The following is a 14,892-nucleotide window of genomic DNA, read 5'->3' as shown; positions in this document are numbered from 1 at the left end:
AAATGCTTTTTATTATACAAATAAAAATTTGTACTGCTCAGTAACAGCGTTCTTCTCCAGTTGCATATGTCAGGTACTAAAAAGGAGGAACTCAAAGTAACCTGCATATTTTGAGAACATTATAACAAAATAACAGCCAACGTCTCAATTTAACAGGAGAAAACAAAACACCATAACAAGATCTACAAAACCAAACTACACTTCCTAAACACTGGAAAAACTCATTTTTTAAGCAATGACTCGTCCTGCATAGACAGTTGGCCCAGTTTTTTGCCGATCCGTTCGTGGATGTCCAAAAACTTCGCAACGCACCGATCTATGCACACGGCTTCCCCCTTGGCGATTTCCGAGTCACCGTAAACGGGAGGAATGCACTTTTTGTGGCAAGCAGCGGTCATGCGGTTGTACATGTCCGCCATCATTTCGATTTCCAGTTCCTGGATGAGTTGAAGATTTTGCTGTTCCTTCTGAGACATTTTACAAGCTGCCGATTACTTGGGCGTACTAATTTTCCGATGTTCTGGAGAACTTTCTGTAACTGGGTTGGTATGATCCGTCGTTCGCAGTTTGCATGCGTTGCCTCACTTTCATATTTTCATACCGGTCCTTGTCGACGCTCCGTTTGACGAAATAAAATGCTCCGATGCCACCGGCTACGCAGCAAATCCTGAAAATGCGTCCTTTTACCGGAAAGATAGTTCGCAATATATATACTCTATAGGTTAGAAAAATAATTTTGCTCGCCCTTACACAAAATGCTCACCAGCCTATTGCTACTTTCGCGTGAACACTCGACACCATTCTTCGGTGAACTAACTGTCGCGAAACCGCTAGGATTGTGTTAATTCAACAGATTGAAATAAACCAGCGTGATTTAAACTTCCTAGACTCCTTAGTTACGGCCAGAGAATGCTAAGGTTGTTGGGGCCTTAGATAAATCACATATTTAAAGGTCTAATTTTTCGCTACAGAACGGACGATGGTTACAGACCACTAATTGTTGGAATCGATCAATCGACTCTGCAAATCAGCATCACAACTGACCAATTTCTTTCTCCACTTAGCATTTCCAAATATCCTGTGATGACGTACACATAATAGTCTACTGCCATGTGTATGAAAACTTCCACGTAGGACCAGCAGGAAGGCAGTTAGAATTGGAGTAGGGTTATTTTACGAGTTAGTCGGCAGTTGTTACGGCACCTTAGAATCTGTTTTTCTAAAAAAGAAAATTAGTGAAAATGAAATACTTTCTTTTGATTTCTTTACTGGTTTTACCGGCCCTTGTGTTAATTTTTGAAGGCGGTAAGTAGTACTATCTTATATTTGGTAAGGTTTTAAGTAACATTAAAATCACCCAATTTTCTGCATATAGTCATATATTATATGTGAGAAAAACAAATATTAACACTTACCCTTATTAACCTAATGTGGTGGCTTTAGGCAACAAGTTGGTAGCGTATGCAGATGAAGATCCTTTGGAAGATGAAGAAGCAGATGTTGAAGGAGAAGCGGAAGAAGCTGAATTAACAGCGGGGGAAACCGAAGATGATGAGGAAGAATTTAAAAATACAGCGTCTCCAGATGCAGATACAGTATTACTTTTTATTAGACCTAATACTCCTGGCGCATCTCAACTAGGTTAACTGTTAAATATTGTTTTTCATTTCAAAAAATTTAAGTGGTTGTTTCAGAATTGCCTGCTGGGGTGCCAGTTGAATTCCTTGTAGGCTTCCGTAACAAAGGTGGAGATGATTTTGTGGTTGAAACTTTGGATGCTTCATTCAGATACCCAATGGATTTCAACTTTTTCATTCAAAATTTCTCAGCGATCGGTTACAACAAATTAATTAAGTCAAAGGAGGAAGCTACTTTCCATTACAGTTTTTTGCCATCAGATGTTTTTGCTGGGAGACCATTTGGTCTTACCATTAACTTGGCCTACCGCGATTCGTCTGGTAATCAGTTTCAGGAGGCTGTTTTTAATGAGACTGTGCAAATTGTTGAGCTGGAAGAAGGTCAGTGAAGCAATTTAATGCAAGCACTAAACTATGTTTTTTTTTTGTGAATTTGTTTTAGGTTTGGATGGAGAAACGTTCTTCTTGTATGTTTTCTTGGCCGCTGGCGTGATATTGTTGTTAGTTATTGGTCAACAAACACTTCTATCTGTGGGTAAGAAACGTCCAACTAAGAAAACCGCGCCTGTTGAAACCGGGACGAGTAATCCTAACAATGTCGACTATGACTGGTTGCCGAAGCAGACGCTTGCCAGTTTAAGTGAGTGTTTAGTTTTCCTTAAACTATTGTAGCTAACCCTTTGCTAACGGAAGAACTGATCACTCAAAAATGTATTCATTATACACTTATGAAGATATGTTTCTTTTTTGTTTAGACAAGGAAAAGCAACAAAGATCTCCAAAAGCGTCCAAGTCGCCAAAGCAGATCAAAACGAGCCAAAGCCCCAAACAGCGTAAAGTGAAGCGTTCCACCGGGTCCGAATAGTGAACATCTCGACTGACCCTCAAAGCGAAACCACTCCATTTCCTAAATTTTTGTGGTGTTCAACTTTAATTAAATCCATCGATATTTATGTTTACTGTAAGGTTGTTTTTATTATATTATTTCTTTAATTTATAACTTTGTAAACAGTGTTGTGATCTTTTTTTGCTTTGCGTTAGGTTAGGATGGATGGATGTAAATATTCGGTTTGCCACAGTGTGGCCAAGTTAATAAAACGAATTTTTTTACTTATATTTTTAATTATTATTCTTGCCTAGCCTAGCCCTATTTAAGTACTATATGACTTGAAAATAGTTGTAAATTTGCCCTTTTTCTCTGATCTTTCACGTATTCACGTAAATTTCACGGTGACCTGCCCTGCCCTGAACAATATCTACACGCTTAATTAATTTTTTATCTGAAAATTTTGGAAAAATACAACAACAGAAATGCCACAATCAAACCGTCAACCGCACGTGTACAGTGTTGTCAGCGGCCATGTTGAACGCGACGATTGACTTACGCATACTGAATATCACAGGACAAGAATATAGCTACTAGAGATATAGCCTGCCGATCCCGATAATACCGGAACTTATGAAATAAGTTTGAATTTTTTTTTAAAGTTATTCGACATGCGCATGCGCGAGATTTAAAATTTATTTTGCACAACCAACATGGCCATGGCCAACATGGATGAAAATATTAATCGCTTTTTGGGAAGAAAATGGTCGGAACTGCAGGTTAGTGGGTGAGATGCAAAGGCATGCTCGGAAAATTACTACTTTCTCTACGAAAATATCAATGCCGCCTGCGGCGCATTAATTTATACCATAGTAGTGCCACTGTAAGATCTAATAACTATATTTATGAGGACAAGTGATATTGAACAGCTTTTACAGAGTATATGATGGAAGAGCATAATAAGTTAAATAGAAATTAGACTTGAATTTTAATTATTTATGCAAAAATATAAAGTGTGCGTTTATTCACCAAATTCTTTAAGATGTTTAACTGTCGATTCAAAATAAATGCACAAGACCGTACATGTTACATTAAAATTTTACACCTGGGCGGGACAGTAATAATTTTCCTTGACTGAAGTTAAACAGCTAGAGAAATAGTGGGTTGCCTACTTCCAAATAATTAATTGGACCAAATTCTTTAAACTAAGTACATATGTGGGCATATTTGAAATAAGTTATTGCGCATTCTCTCACAATACTAGTTGTGATATAAAATAAAAAGTAAAAAATTCTCCCCACGTGAACGCTTTTAATTTATCTAACTATTGGTAGGAACATGTAATGACGTCGATTAAGAAACGATACCGTCCTTTTCTGTCTCAGGGGAATCCTCGCTACCTCTTCCTCGGGTTTGAAATTTTGTGAATGTTCTAGCTCGAAATCATATTCTCGAATGGTGGACTCTGTAGTTTTCAAGATCTTTTCAGTTGGGGTTGCTGTTGCCAAAATAAATAGACCCACAGCAATAAGATACCAGCTCATCTGAAAAATGTGATTTTCAGAATCTAACGACATATGCAGGGACATAAAAATCTGAAAAAAAACTAGAGCTAAACAATAGTATTCTATGCCAATTTATCTACTTAAATACTTTGTCTTCAAATTGACTAGACTTTAATTTTAACTTTTCTGAATTTAACTACACTTGCAAACTCACCCACGTATTCATCCTTAATAATGGTCAAAATGGCGTAAATTCGGGAATACGCCTTCTTTCTGTAAAATGACATTAAATAAGTCAGTCCAACTTACTTCACATGTTTATATTAGGCAATGTACTCAAATTAGCGCCTCAATTTTCACCTCTTAATGTAAATATATTTCATTAACAGTTAATTTAAAATACGTGCGAAGTGCAGCGTTGCCATAGGGACCTTTTTTTTCCAGGTACCATTCGTTAAAAATCGGGTAGTACATTTTAAAAATGCAAAATCCGCATAATGAGATCAGAAATAAATAATGACGTTGGTGACACCTATATTTTTTTGATATTAAACATTGAAGGAAGCCAAAAATATTGTTTCCAATAAAATTTTAGTATGAGGTCTCCTTAATGGTGTGACGATGCTAAAAGTGAAAATTCGTTGATTTATTTTAAGGACAAACTTCACGTCAATCTGATCTAAACACTAAAATAGAATTAGCATTAAGTCAAGATGGTTTTGATGACGAGCAACTTATTTTAAGTCAACAAAGATTTACTGAACAATGTCAGTATCGCACCAATTTGCTCTTTCAAAATAAGCGGTTAAATCTGGGGCGGGCGCCACTGGTAGAAATAAAAAAAGTGTTGTGCACCTGAAAATACCTTTTGACGTACAAGTGCAGTTACCAAATTTCTCAAAGATATCTGCAATCCTTTCTTAGATAATTAGGACGTATGTTGACAGATATATGAACTCATTTCCTTAAAAATATACCATTAGAGAGCATCCCGTATTTTCTTTAATTATAGCCATATTGTTCCAAAATTCGTTAAATTTTAACGCCTATTCCTATCTAATGTTTATGTTTTGGCACCGGTTCATTCTAGCCGATAGACAAATTAAATAAAAAGTTAAAAGCAATCGCTTTTTTGCATCTACAACGGCGCTTGTCGTATTCGATGGGTGTTGTTGTTTGATGGCGAATCCATCATGTCTGGAGTTGTGTTTATCATAATAGTGCCCACCGAAGATCACGAGAAAGTGTTGCTACGAAAACTAAAGAAAAAAGTGAAAATTGAGGAGAACCCCGAAATCATATTGTCTCAAAAATTTAGTACCGAGGGTCTCGAATATTCCACAGAATCCAATCGGGAGAAATGTAAACAACACCTGCCCAAGCACAAAACTGATCAATCGATGGAAAATGTAAGCACATCTCAGATGTAAACTGTTTCCAATATTTTTTAAATCAAATGCAAATCAGCAAAATTTAGGTATATGTATTGAAACTTTCCATACCAAGTCTCTTTTAGAGCCGAAAAAAAGCTGCTTAGAATAAGTGGAATTTTCGTTTTTTTTTTTTGCAAAGAAAATATAGAGATTTCTACAAGACCATCTCGTTTAAGTAATCCCCTTTGCTGCCGCAGACAATCCGTTTATTATTGAAAGAACTGGAAATAATCCATTCCGTGTGGACCCAAACCGAAGACGGCAATTACTATCAAGTGATATTTTCGATCGAGAACGAAAAGTGCGAGGACATTTTAGAGAATTTGAGGGACAGCGATATTGGAAAAAAGCTGCAATCGAAGGTGAGCGTTATCCCTTGCACTATTCATTACAAGGGAAGCGAATACAAGGTCACTGCGAATGCCTCGAAAAGCGATGAAGAAATATTAGAAGAAAAGTAGGTACAACTGAACATGCGGTATAACTGCTATGCGGCACAGAATATTCTGGCGAAACGCAAAGTTCCAATTCTGGGACGAGAAACTACTATAGTTGCTTAAATGATATTCGCATTAATCTTTTCTGTATACGGTACCTAGTAAATGTGATATAAAATATAATTTTAAACACTTCAGATAAAATTGCAATTAATATTAAAAACGGCATGCGACTGGCAATTATTTTGATCGCAGAGTTGGAGATTGCTGAAAATACATTTTTTTAATAAGAAAAAAATCCAAAGTTTTTGGATACAATATTTTGTGGCATATATGCAAGAATTAAGTCATTTTAATTTGGAGGAAATACAGTTTCTTTAAATTTTTATATCCAGAGAAACGGAGGGAACCAATACTGGATGGAATTTCTTCATTTCTTCCGTTAGATCTCGCTTAACAGTTGCACAAGTTGTGGAAAACGTCAAAGTGCGCGCTGCCATGACTTTCGATTTCATTGTACTGTTATTGATTTCCACGTAAGTAAAGTTAATAATAAAAGCGATTATATTTAAATTATTCAAAATAAGTAAAAGTTCGTACATTATTTTCGACATAAAACACAAAACTAAAAAATTGATATTTTTTTTACAAAGGGTACAAATGCCAATTGCATTTTAATATAATACGAATTAAAAATACTTTAGCCTTTCTAAAACTAACAGTTCTCATTGATTTATTCTGGGGCAGCATTTTTTATATCTGGATAGCGATGAAGAAGTATCCTAAGTGATAACTTGTAACTTTTAATATTATAGTAGTATGTGCAGAAATAAGGACTTGCGACCTTAGTACAATCTTTATTTTCTAATCATATTTCAATCATAATTAAAATATATTCGCATCTTGCAGAACTTTGTGTGCTCTCGGTTTGGTAGAAGACAGCAAAATATACATGCTCTCGAGTATGCTCATTTCACCGATGATGGTGAGCGATGTGCAAATCGCTATTTTGACGAACTTACAAGTGCAACAATATTGCAGGGTCCTGTAATGGCTGGCACGTTCGGGTCGGTAGTTCAGGACAAACATCTGCAGAAGATCGGAGTCCAGAATGAATTGATTGGTTTGGGGATAGCGACGATTGTCGGGTTTTGTTACGGGTCCCTCATTTGCCTTGTTACGGACAAATACGGTTACCATGATTGGCCCACCTATGAAATGTATTCTAGGTAAGTTGAATATTAACTTATAAAAAAAAAGAAAATAATTTTTGTTTAATCGATATTTTTGATGCTTTATATTGAGTTAGTAAAAAGTGCCGGAACACTTAAATATCTGTGACGTTACATGTCATAATTTTGATATTTTAAATATAATGCCCTATTTATTTTTCTTGCAACATTTACATTACAGCATTGCTATTGGCATTGTTGAATTATGCACGTCCAAAAACACCCTGATATTGAATTTGAGCTTGTGCAGTTTTCGAGATATTCAAACGTTCCTGTAATTCTTGCTAAAAATGTGGTATTTTCGTAGCTCAGTATTTAATAGAAACAAAATTTTCAAATTACGAAACCTTATTAAATTCGACATTGCTTGAAACAAAATTAAATACTCCATTCTATTAAAAATATTGACGAAAAATTATGACGCGTAACGGCAAAGTGGTAAATTTGACGACATTGCTATAAGCATTTTTGAAATCTGCATGTTCAAAAACCCTCAGGGTATTGAATTTTATCGTTCCAGCTTTGGAAATATTTACGCTCTTTACTAACCGAGTATACATTGAATATAGTTATTAAGATTTCCATATCTGATGATTGACATTATGTGGGTAAGCGCAGTCAATTTTTTTTTATTCAGAGTATTAAAGTACCATTATTATCAACCTAAGGTCTAAAATGTTTGGTTTTCGAGATACAAGTTTCATTCAACAATGGACATTTTGAACATATATTGTGCATTTGATTAACAGTGTAAAGAATGTAATTTCTAGTAGTGTTTCTATGTACGGTGATTATATCAAGAATCTTCCCGTTGTCTGAGTTTGGATTCCAGGATAAGCATTCGTCAATAGTAAGGCTTGAAGACTATTTCATGTTTCAGAGTGACATTTTTATTCTCTAAATTTATTACTCTAAAGGTAAACAAGGATTGATTGTGGTCAATACTGGCGTTTCGAACTTCCATTTTCTAAAAACGTTTTCTATAGTTACTGCTAGTGATACTTATTATTTTCAACATGACTAAGCCACTAACATATGTTAAAAATAGCAAAGGCCTCGAAATCTGCGCAATGCCAAGATCATTTACTTTTATATCTGACTGTGTGTGAGGTAGGATTATATCCAGTTTAATGCTGTTATGCCATACTTTTATAACATAAAACTTCATGATTTAAGCAGTCATACGCTTTACTTAAATCTAAAAGTAGTCGTAAAGCTAAATTTTTGTTTTCTAAATTCTGTACAATGGCAGTAGTAAATTGAAATATATCCGACAGTTGTTGATAAATCCCGAAAGTATAGAGCACCATTCCAAATATTTTCGAAAACTTCGTTAGGAGACTTATCGGTCTATAATTATTAAGGTCCTATACCGCGTTTTAATGAATTTTTTCATCAATGTTGCATCAAGGTTTTGTTTGCTGGTCTGTGGTGTATCTGTCAGGCCTATGTCCCTAACCTTACGATGCTGTTACAATTTAGGACTTGTAGTGGAGTTCTATTTTATTTACAAAGGCTTCCAATACGACACTTCACAATCACGACTTTAAAGATGGACAGTTTTAAAATAGTGGTTGGAATTTGATCTCCTTCACTGCTGCATTTATGTTTCGGTTTCTGGATATATTCAAAAGTTTGGTTGTTACTAGATATAGCACTACAAAAATGACAGCTGACTGGTGCAAAAAATTTATTAGTATTTATGTCCCTGTAGTGTCTAATACTTATATGGTTGAATGCATCAGGGAAACGCTTAAACATTTTCAAGGTATTTCTACAAAATATTATAAGGAAAAGCCAATTTCCAAGTTCCAATGAAGTAACTCCTGTCAAAACGTAAAGTAATTACCGGTCCAAAGCGATTACCATGACAACTTACCCAATGGAGTCAACCGACTCCCACTAAATTTACGCAAATCCCATTTTGCAGTCACCGGGGACCACGTGCTTCACGTCCACGCGCCGTCCTTCACCTTTGCGATGCTGCCGCTAGCGGCAGTTAGACTATTTTCCTAGTCCCCCTTTTATTGACATAGCAAATAGGGCGAGCTATATTACAAATCGTCCGTTTCTTAAGAATTATTAGTTATAATGCAAGCATTAAAAGGGCGTTATAGATGGTGTATTTCGGCAAAATCGGGTGGGACTAGGCAACGCCGCCCCACGAGGCCGGGGTGTCTTGAAAACAACTTTTCCACTGACGTCAACCGTTTTGTGTCTTTTCAGGGGCGAGTTGCGCTCCCTGTGGGTAGGGGCCCTGATCGCTCTCTTGTCTGGGGCAGCTGTGGCCTTGGGGGTGTTGAGCGATAACATCGCCTCGCTGGTGGGCGTTGCCATATCCACTTCGCTTATGCCGCCCACCGTTAACGCGGTGAGTAGCGAAAAATATTTATACAAATGTGCACGTGAATGCATTCAAAATACCCAATTATGTACGGATAAAGCCCGTTACCTTGGTAAAGTACTGTAGCGAGCGACTTCGGACATTTTCAGTACTTTGGTCACGGCTTTGGGAGCGATCAAATGTTTTCGCTAGATTTTAGCCATTAATGATATTTTGACGTTTGTCGATTCTGATGGCCATGTCAGAAGCTGATATTTTAAAGTGACGTGCGTAAGCATGATCAGTGTATAATTGGGTAGGCAGTAGAAAAAAGAATTTCTAAAATACCTCCCATCAGGATTTTTTTTAAAGTGACCGTACGCGTGTCAATTGTAATAGACATTGTACAATATGTTACAGTCTGCATTCTTTCTGATCTTCTGTTTTCTTGTAACCTTAAACTCCATCTTAGCAAATGGTAATGAATTACTAAAAATCAGTAAAAATTGTCATTAAATATAATAATGCATAAATGAAGTTGGTGCTTTTAAATTTCGTAGCAAGCTGGTACATTGTAATTCCGACTAACCTCACAGAATTTAAATATTTTCACTTATACTCTAAAAATATAGGAAATATTTCGAACTTATTTTCAAAATTATCCTTCGTCGTGACTCAAAAATATGAAGAAAATGTCTCACTAGATGGCGTTTAAAAAGCAGTTTTTGACAATGTTTAGAATTATTAAAATTATTGCAGTTTGTTTTTTAATGTTATGGAAAAGATAAGGAAAAACGATGACTACAAAACAAGGAAGAAGTATTTTCATTACGGTTTTAAATAATGAAGTTGTGCTTGATTTTATCCGTGCACCAAGAGAAATGATCGCTGGAAAATTGTCGCCAACTTACACCAAGGAGAGACAATGACAGCCATTGAGCTTACTAATATTTTGGACACTATTTCATGATGCCCATCTGTTATCTCTTTTGGAACTTCATCTATGTTTTGAAGATTTTAATATTAATTTAAAAATAATAATAATAATAATAATAATAATAAAAATAAATGTAATAATATTAAAAATAATAATAGCAGTTTCCTTAATTCTGTTCTCAACATCATGGTTGGTAAGTCGAGTGCCTGTTCTCTTTTACCTCGTTCACCGGTGCTATACGGCATAAGTCAGAGGCAGATCGAGATTTCTTCAACAAAATTGAGAGTCGTTTTACGGGTGTTCTTCTTCTTCCCTAAAATCACAACAAAGTAACAACTTCTCCATTACACAAAATATCCTCTCAAAATAATAAATTATAATTATCTTTTCTAAAATTTACATTTGAAAAGCAAGAAAACTGGTCCTTCAAAATAACTTAATAGACCGTTCGGTGAATAAAATTCTACTGGTTTTCAATAAAATGATATTCAAGAATAGAAATTGCGCACTGTCAATAGAAACACGTCCATTTTCTCTTGAGTTTTCTTTTCTATCGCGATTGAGAATCCATAATGGCCCAGGTTGATTGATTTTGTACTTCAGTAGTCATGGTGATCAGTAAAGAAAACATTTGAAGTTAAAGCTCTTGTACCAAAATCTTCTTAGTTCGCCGTACATCAATGAGTTGTTTCGATCAAGAAACTGAAGAAAGTATTCTTCAAGATTTTGCTGACGCTTACGAATTCCAAGAATTGCAAGTCAGGCATTTGGTAGCAATTCATGAACTTTTGCTTAGAAAGATTATATAATTTGGATAGAGCTGATATTCTTGTGGAGAAACTCGCACTCATTCTTCTCGCAGTGAAGACTTTGGCTCTAGTTCGGCCCAACAAAACTCACGAGAAGACTACAAGGAGAGTATACTGACATTTTTATGGAATTCCATGGCTGCGCAGTTGCAAGAATATTTTCTAAAAAGCTACACTCGTTAATGTAATACAAAAATTTTTGTCATGTAAAAAATAATTCCACTATCATTCGCTCTTAATTACCTACCCTAGAAAGAAAAATTTCCGGTGATTGTTTAAAAACTACTGGTTTGAAATTTTCTCTACAAGTACCGGATTACAATCTAATTCAGGAAAAATAACGATTATTTGATGGTGTCATCATTATGACGTAGTCGCTGATTTCTCTATCTTTACCGTGGCGAGGGTTGATGAACCGAGGTCATTAACACGGAAATGTATTAATGTAATTGGAATTTTCAAAGAGATTCAGCGAGATTGAATGGTTTATTTATTCGCTTCGAATGTAAAGACCTCTCGTCGATCGGAATTAGCTAGACCGCCCACTCCTAACTGCTACTTCGGCCAAAAACCTCAATAACATTATTTGCACGGTTATTTGGCTGAAATTACGAGTTTATTTGAACAAATAGGTCACTGATCATTTTTGGTTAACGTATACTTTAGAAAGGTGTAATGTAATAAAACCTAATTAATAATTCAAAGGGAGGATATAGTAACGTAACGAATACACTTTTATTGTTTACCTGCGGCTACTGCTGAATTTTAATTCGTTATTTGTAATTTGCTTGGTTTTCAAAATTTATTATGTGTATATTTCAGGGTTTGCTTTGGTCCTTGGGATTTGTGTATTACGTTAAAGGAAACGACACGACGAGATTTGCTTCGTTAACCCGTACGAACTACTATTCCAGCAACACTGCCTTGGAACTGGTCGGATTGGGAGCTATAAGCATATGCCTTACTTTTGTTAATATTATTTGCATTTATGCGGCTGGAATTCTCGTCTTTAAGGTAAGGTATATATGCCGCATTTCACAAGGCTGTTGTTAGGCCTTTGGACAACCCTCCTTACTAGTCATTAAGGTTCGTGAGAGAATTTGTATTGAAGAAGTCCTTAAACAAAACAAATGAAAAATATTTTTCAGTATCTACCAAAAACAAAAGTTGTATTTTTTTAACTGAAATTGTGTCTGCAATAACTTTATTTCCTCGACTTCCTTTAGAAAGACATCTTTATACATGCGTTTATTAACCAAATTAATTGGTAATTGGTTGAAAATTTCCGTTTGCCTTAGAAATTAGCAGAAAATTTTTTTGAAACCCCAGTAATTTGAACATCCGTTTCGTTTCTTTTGTATATGTATATATAGGTCTATTAGAAGTATATGTAGAATGAATAAAGATAGGTATCTAAAAATTAGGTGGCCGCCATGATCTTTGGTTTTAAAATGTTTGGGGAATTGCAGCTTTGCCACATTTAGTTGAACCACAAAATAAGTTGATTTTTTAAAATGAAATCACTCATATATAATTAAAATTTTAGATTCTATGAAACATTCTACAACATTCTATGCAACATACATTCTACCTTAAGTGAGCTATAGATAAACATTATTTTTTAGAAAATTTGGCTAACGTCAGAGGCTGTTCTCTCTTTCATCGGTTTTAGGTAAAAATCTCAAATTTTGTTTACAATTTGTCGCTAGATATGAGGGTGTTTTCAAAATTATGCATATTTTACAAAATATGAAAGCGTAAGATATTCTCGAATTCTAAACGGAACCAACTCTCTTTTATTGTGGCATTAAAAAGAATGATTCATTATTTGATCTAATAGTATTTTAACATATACTACCTATTTTGACCTGTTTTGGAGTTAAAAGCAAGAAAAATATATTTTGACAATTGAATTAGATATACTTTATCAAAAAATATATTAAGAAATTTTATGTTATAATATAATATTATTTTGATATTTCAAATTCGTGTTTCTGTAACCCAAAGGTCTGCGTTTCTTTTGTTGAACGTTACTTTTTTGAAAAATTACACTCATCATTCCAAACCGTTTTCAAAAGTTTGATTTTTTTTATATTTTAACAAAATCTCAATCGTTGAATTGAAGTAATTGTAATGTAATTGACTTATAATTATGCATTTTATGTGTATTTAAATACAATATCGTTTATAGCACTTCTTAATATATACTATATAATTGAACTGTCAAACCAACTCCAAAACGGCTCAAAATATGTTTTTATAATATGTTTAGATCAAGAACCAATGGTTCTGTTTATTACCGAAATAAAATACAGATAGTTCGATTTAAAATCCAGGTTTAAGTTATATGCGCATAATTTTGTAAACATACTGTATGAGATAACTTGCATCTCCGTGAAATGGTTAAAAGATCGATGCTTCTTGCAAAATTTTCTCAAAAATAATTTTTATTTCCAAAATATCTTGAGAGAGGTACATGTGTGTTACATAGATAGTTTTAAAATTTTCCAAGGAATTCAAAAATGTAAAAACATACTGGGCAGCCCATTAACAAAAAAGAATAACTGTGCCGACGTCGCAATGTCCCAAATATTTTACCTACTTCTAATAGACCATCGAGTTTAGGGAACCGTGTTTGTAAGATCCAAACTCAATCAAAATTTTTATTTCACGGTTTAGATCAAAGAGGTCGCTCCTCACACCACCCGCGACCACGCCCGAAGAAGATTCTGGAAACATGACATCAAAGTAGCCCGCAACTACAATAAAACCGTCCAGTACGGCGACAAAAACGACTCGTTTCAAACCATTTCCGACCAAATTGCTCATTATCACAGGACCAAGGATTCATTTCACCATTCCACAGACCTTTCCAAAGAAAACTTGAAAGTTAAAATTAAACGTTCGGAGTATACGTGGTCGCCATGCGTCAATAACGTTTACGATCAGTACGAGTCGCTCGTCAACGTCAGAGGCTGTTCTTCTAATGCCGTCAAATGTCATTTTCCCGTCGCCAGCACCCGCGGTCACAGAAGGCTATCGCAGATATTTCCTAGGTGCTCTCCTAAGGACGAATTTAGAAGGGATAAACAGGATATCGAGAAACAAGGTTTGGTTAGTGCGGTGGTCGATCCTGTCAGCACTTGCGAACTGGTCTGCAGCAACAAGAAATTTACCGTCACTCCGTGTGATTTGGAACAGCTCAAGGGCGTGGTTTAGCATATTTTATACCGTGTGTTGTTATTTTGTTATGTTTAATAAATCATTTTGTTTTCATTCAAAAGTTGTAGAGTGATTCGCGGTCGATTGCAATGCACAAGGGTGGTATATTATCAATCTTACCAATCTTTAGTTTTTTCATTTTACATTTTAGAAAAAAAAAAAAGGTTTAATACAAAAGTTGTAGGTGTGATGTGTAAATTTCATATTACATACTTATTTGTATACAGGATGTACCCAAAACGCTTAGTATATAAATATTATATTGTTTTAGATGGAAAGTCATTTTATGCTTATTTTAAAAATATATAACATGGTATAGTTAATTTTTATCTTAATTCCAGATTTACCAAAAAATAAAATCGTCACTTAGTCATCATGGCGTCACGCCAACGCCACCATCTTTTGTTTAATTATGCCACTTGCTGCATATCTTGAACGTTATTATTGTTCATAATTCGATAAAAGAATAATGTTTTCACTTGACGACATATTCGAAGTATTGTCGTTGTATGTGAAAAATCATAAAAAATG

The 14,892-nt window shown here is 35.0% G+C and overlaps 3 protein-coding genes across 3 annotated transcripts; 2 read left to right on the top strand and 1 right to left on the bottom strand.

The window, feature by feature from the left end:
• On the bottom strand, positions 1-977 carry LOC132698469 (mitochondrial import inner membrane translocase subunit Tim10). Its single transcript, XM_060664530.1, has 2 exons — positions 751-977; positions 1-667 (listed from the first exon to the last, which is right to left on the bottom strand). Exon 2 carries the CDS (start codon positions 474-476, stop codon positions 222-224), a length of 255 nt encoding a protein of 84 aa, XP_060520513.1. The 5' UTR covers positions 477-667; positions 751-977; the 3' UTR covers positions 1-221.
• Positions 978-1,083: 106 nt separating this feature from the next.
• LOC132698468 (translocon-associated protein subunit alpha) lies at positions 1,084-2,751 on the top strand. The gene is made up of 5 exons (XM_060664529.1): positions 1,084-1,305; positions 1,444-1,641; positions 1,695-2,018; positions 2,080-2,277; positions 2,393-2,751. The coding sequence occupies exons 1-5, from the start codon at positions 1,242-1,244 to the stop codon at positions 2,500-2,502; spliced, it is 894 nt and encodes a 297-aa protein (XP_060520512.1). The 5' UTR covers positions 1,084-1,241; the 3' UTR covers positions 2,503-2,751.
• A 2,391-nt stretch (positions 2,752-5,142) lies between these two features.
• On the top strand, positions 5,143-14,368 carry LOC132698534 (uncharacterized). The gene is made up of 8 exons (XM_060664672.1): positions 5,143-5,377; positions 5,599-5,858; positions 6,234-6,374; positions 6,748-6,823; positions 6,880-7,067; positions 9,297-9,441; positions 11,962-12,153; positions 13,819-14,368. Exons 1-8 carry the CDS (start codon positions 5,162-5,164, stop codon positions 14,356-14,358), a joined length of 1,758 nt encoding a protein of 585 aa, XP_060520655.1. The 5' UTR covers positions 5,143-5,161; the 3' UTR covers positions 14,359-14,368.
• The last annotated feature ends 524 nt before the right edge of the window (positions 14,369-14,892 follow it).

This window comes from Cylas formicarius, unplaced genomic scaffold (assembly GCF_029955315.1).
Source record: "Cylas formicarius isolate icCylForm1 unplaced genomic scaffold, icCylForm1.1 PGA_scaffold_2__14_contigs__length_35257938, whole genome shotgun sequence".
NCBI classification, from domain to species: domain Eukaryota; kingdom Metazoa; phylum Arthropoda; class Insecta; order Coleoptera; family Brentidae; genus Cylas; species Cylas formicarius.
This window is presented reverse-complemented; position numbering and strand designations above follow the sequence as displayed.

Excerpts from the sequence above, each read along its gene's own strand:
- LOC132698469 (XM_060664530.1), bottom strand. The coding sequence starts at position 476 with ATGTCTCAGAAGGAACAGCAAAATCTTCAACTCATCCAGGAACTGGAA.
- LOC132698468 (XM_060664529.1), top strand. The coding sequence starts at position 1,242 with ATGAAATACTTTCTTTTGATTTCTTTACTGGTTTTACCGGCCCTTGTG. Across the intron at positions 1,306-1,443 it reads TGTGTTAATTTTTGAAGGCG|GCAACAAGTTGGTAGCGTAT; the intron begins GTAAGTAGTACT and ends TGGTGGCTTTAG. Across the intron at positions 1,642-1,694 it reads TCCTGGCGCATCTCAACTAG|AATTGCCTGCTGGGGTGCCA; the intron begins GTTAACTGTTAA and ends TGGTTGTTTCAG.
- LOC132698534 (XM_060664672.1), top strand. The coding sequence starts at position 5,162 with ATGTCTGGAGTTGTGTTTATCATAATAGTGCCCACCGAAGATCACGAG. Across the intron at positions 5,378-5,598 it reads CTGATCAATCGATGGAAAAT|ACAATCCGTTTATTATTGAA; the intron begins GTAAGCACATCT and ends TTGCTGCCGCAG. Across the intron at positions 12,154-13,818 it reads CTGGAATTCTCGTCTTTAAG|ATCAAAGAGGTCGCTCCTCA; the intron begins GTAAGGTATATA and ends TTCACGGTTTAG.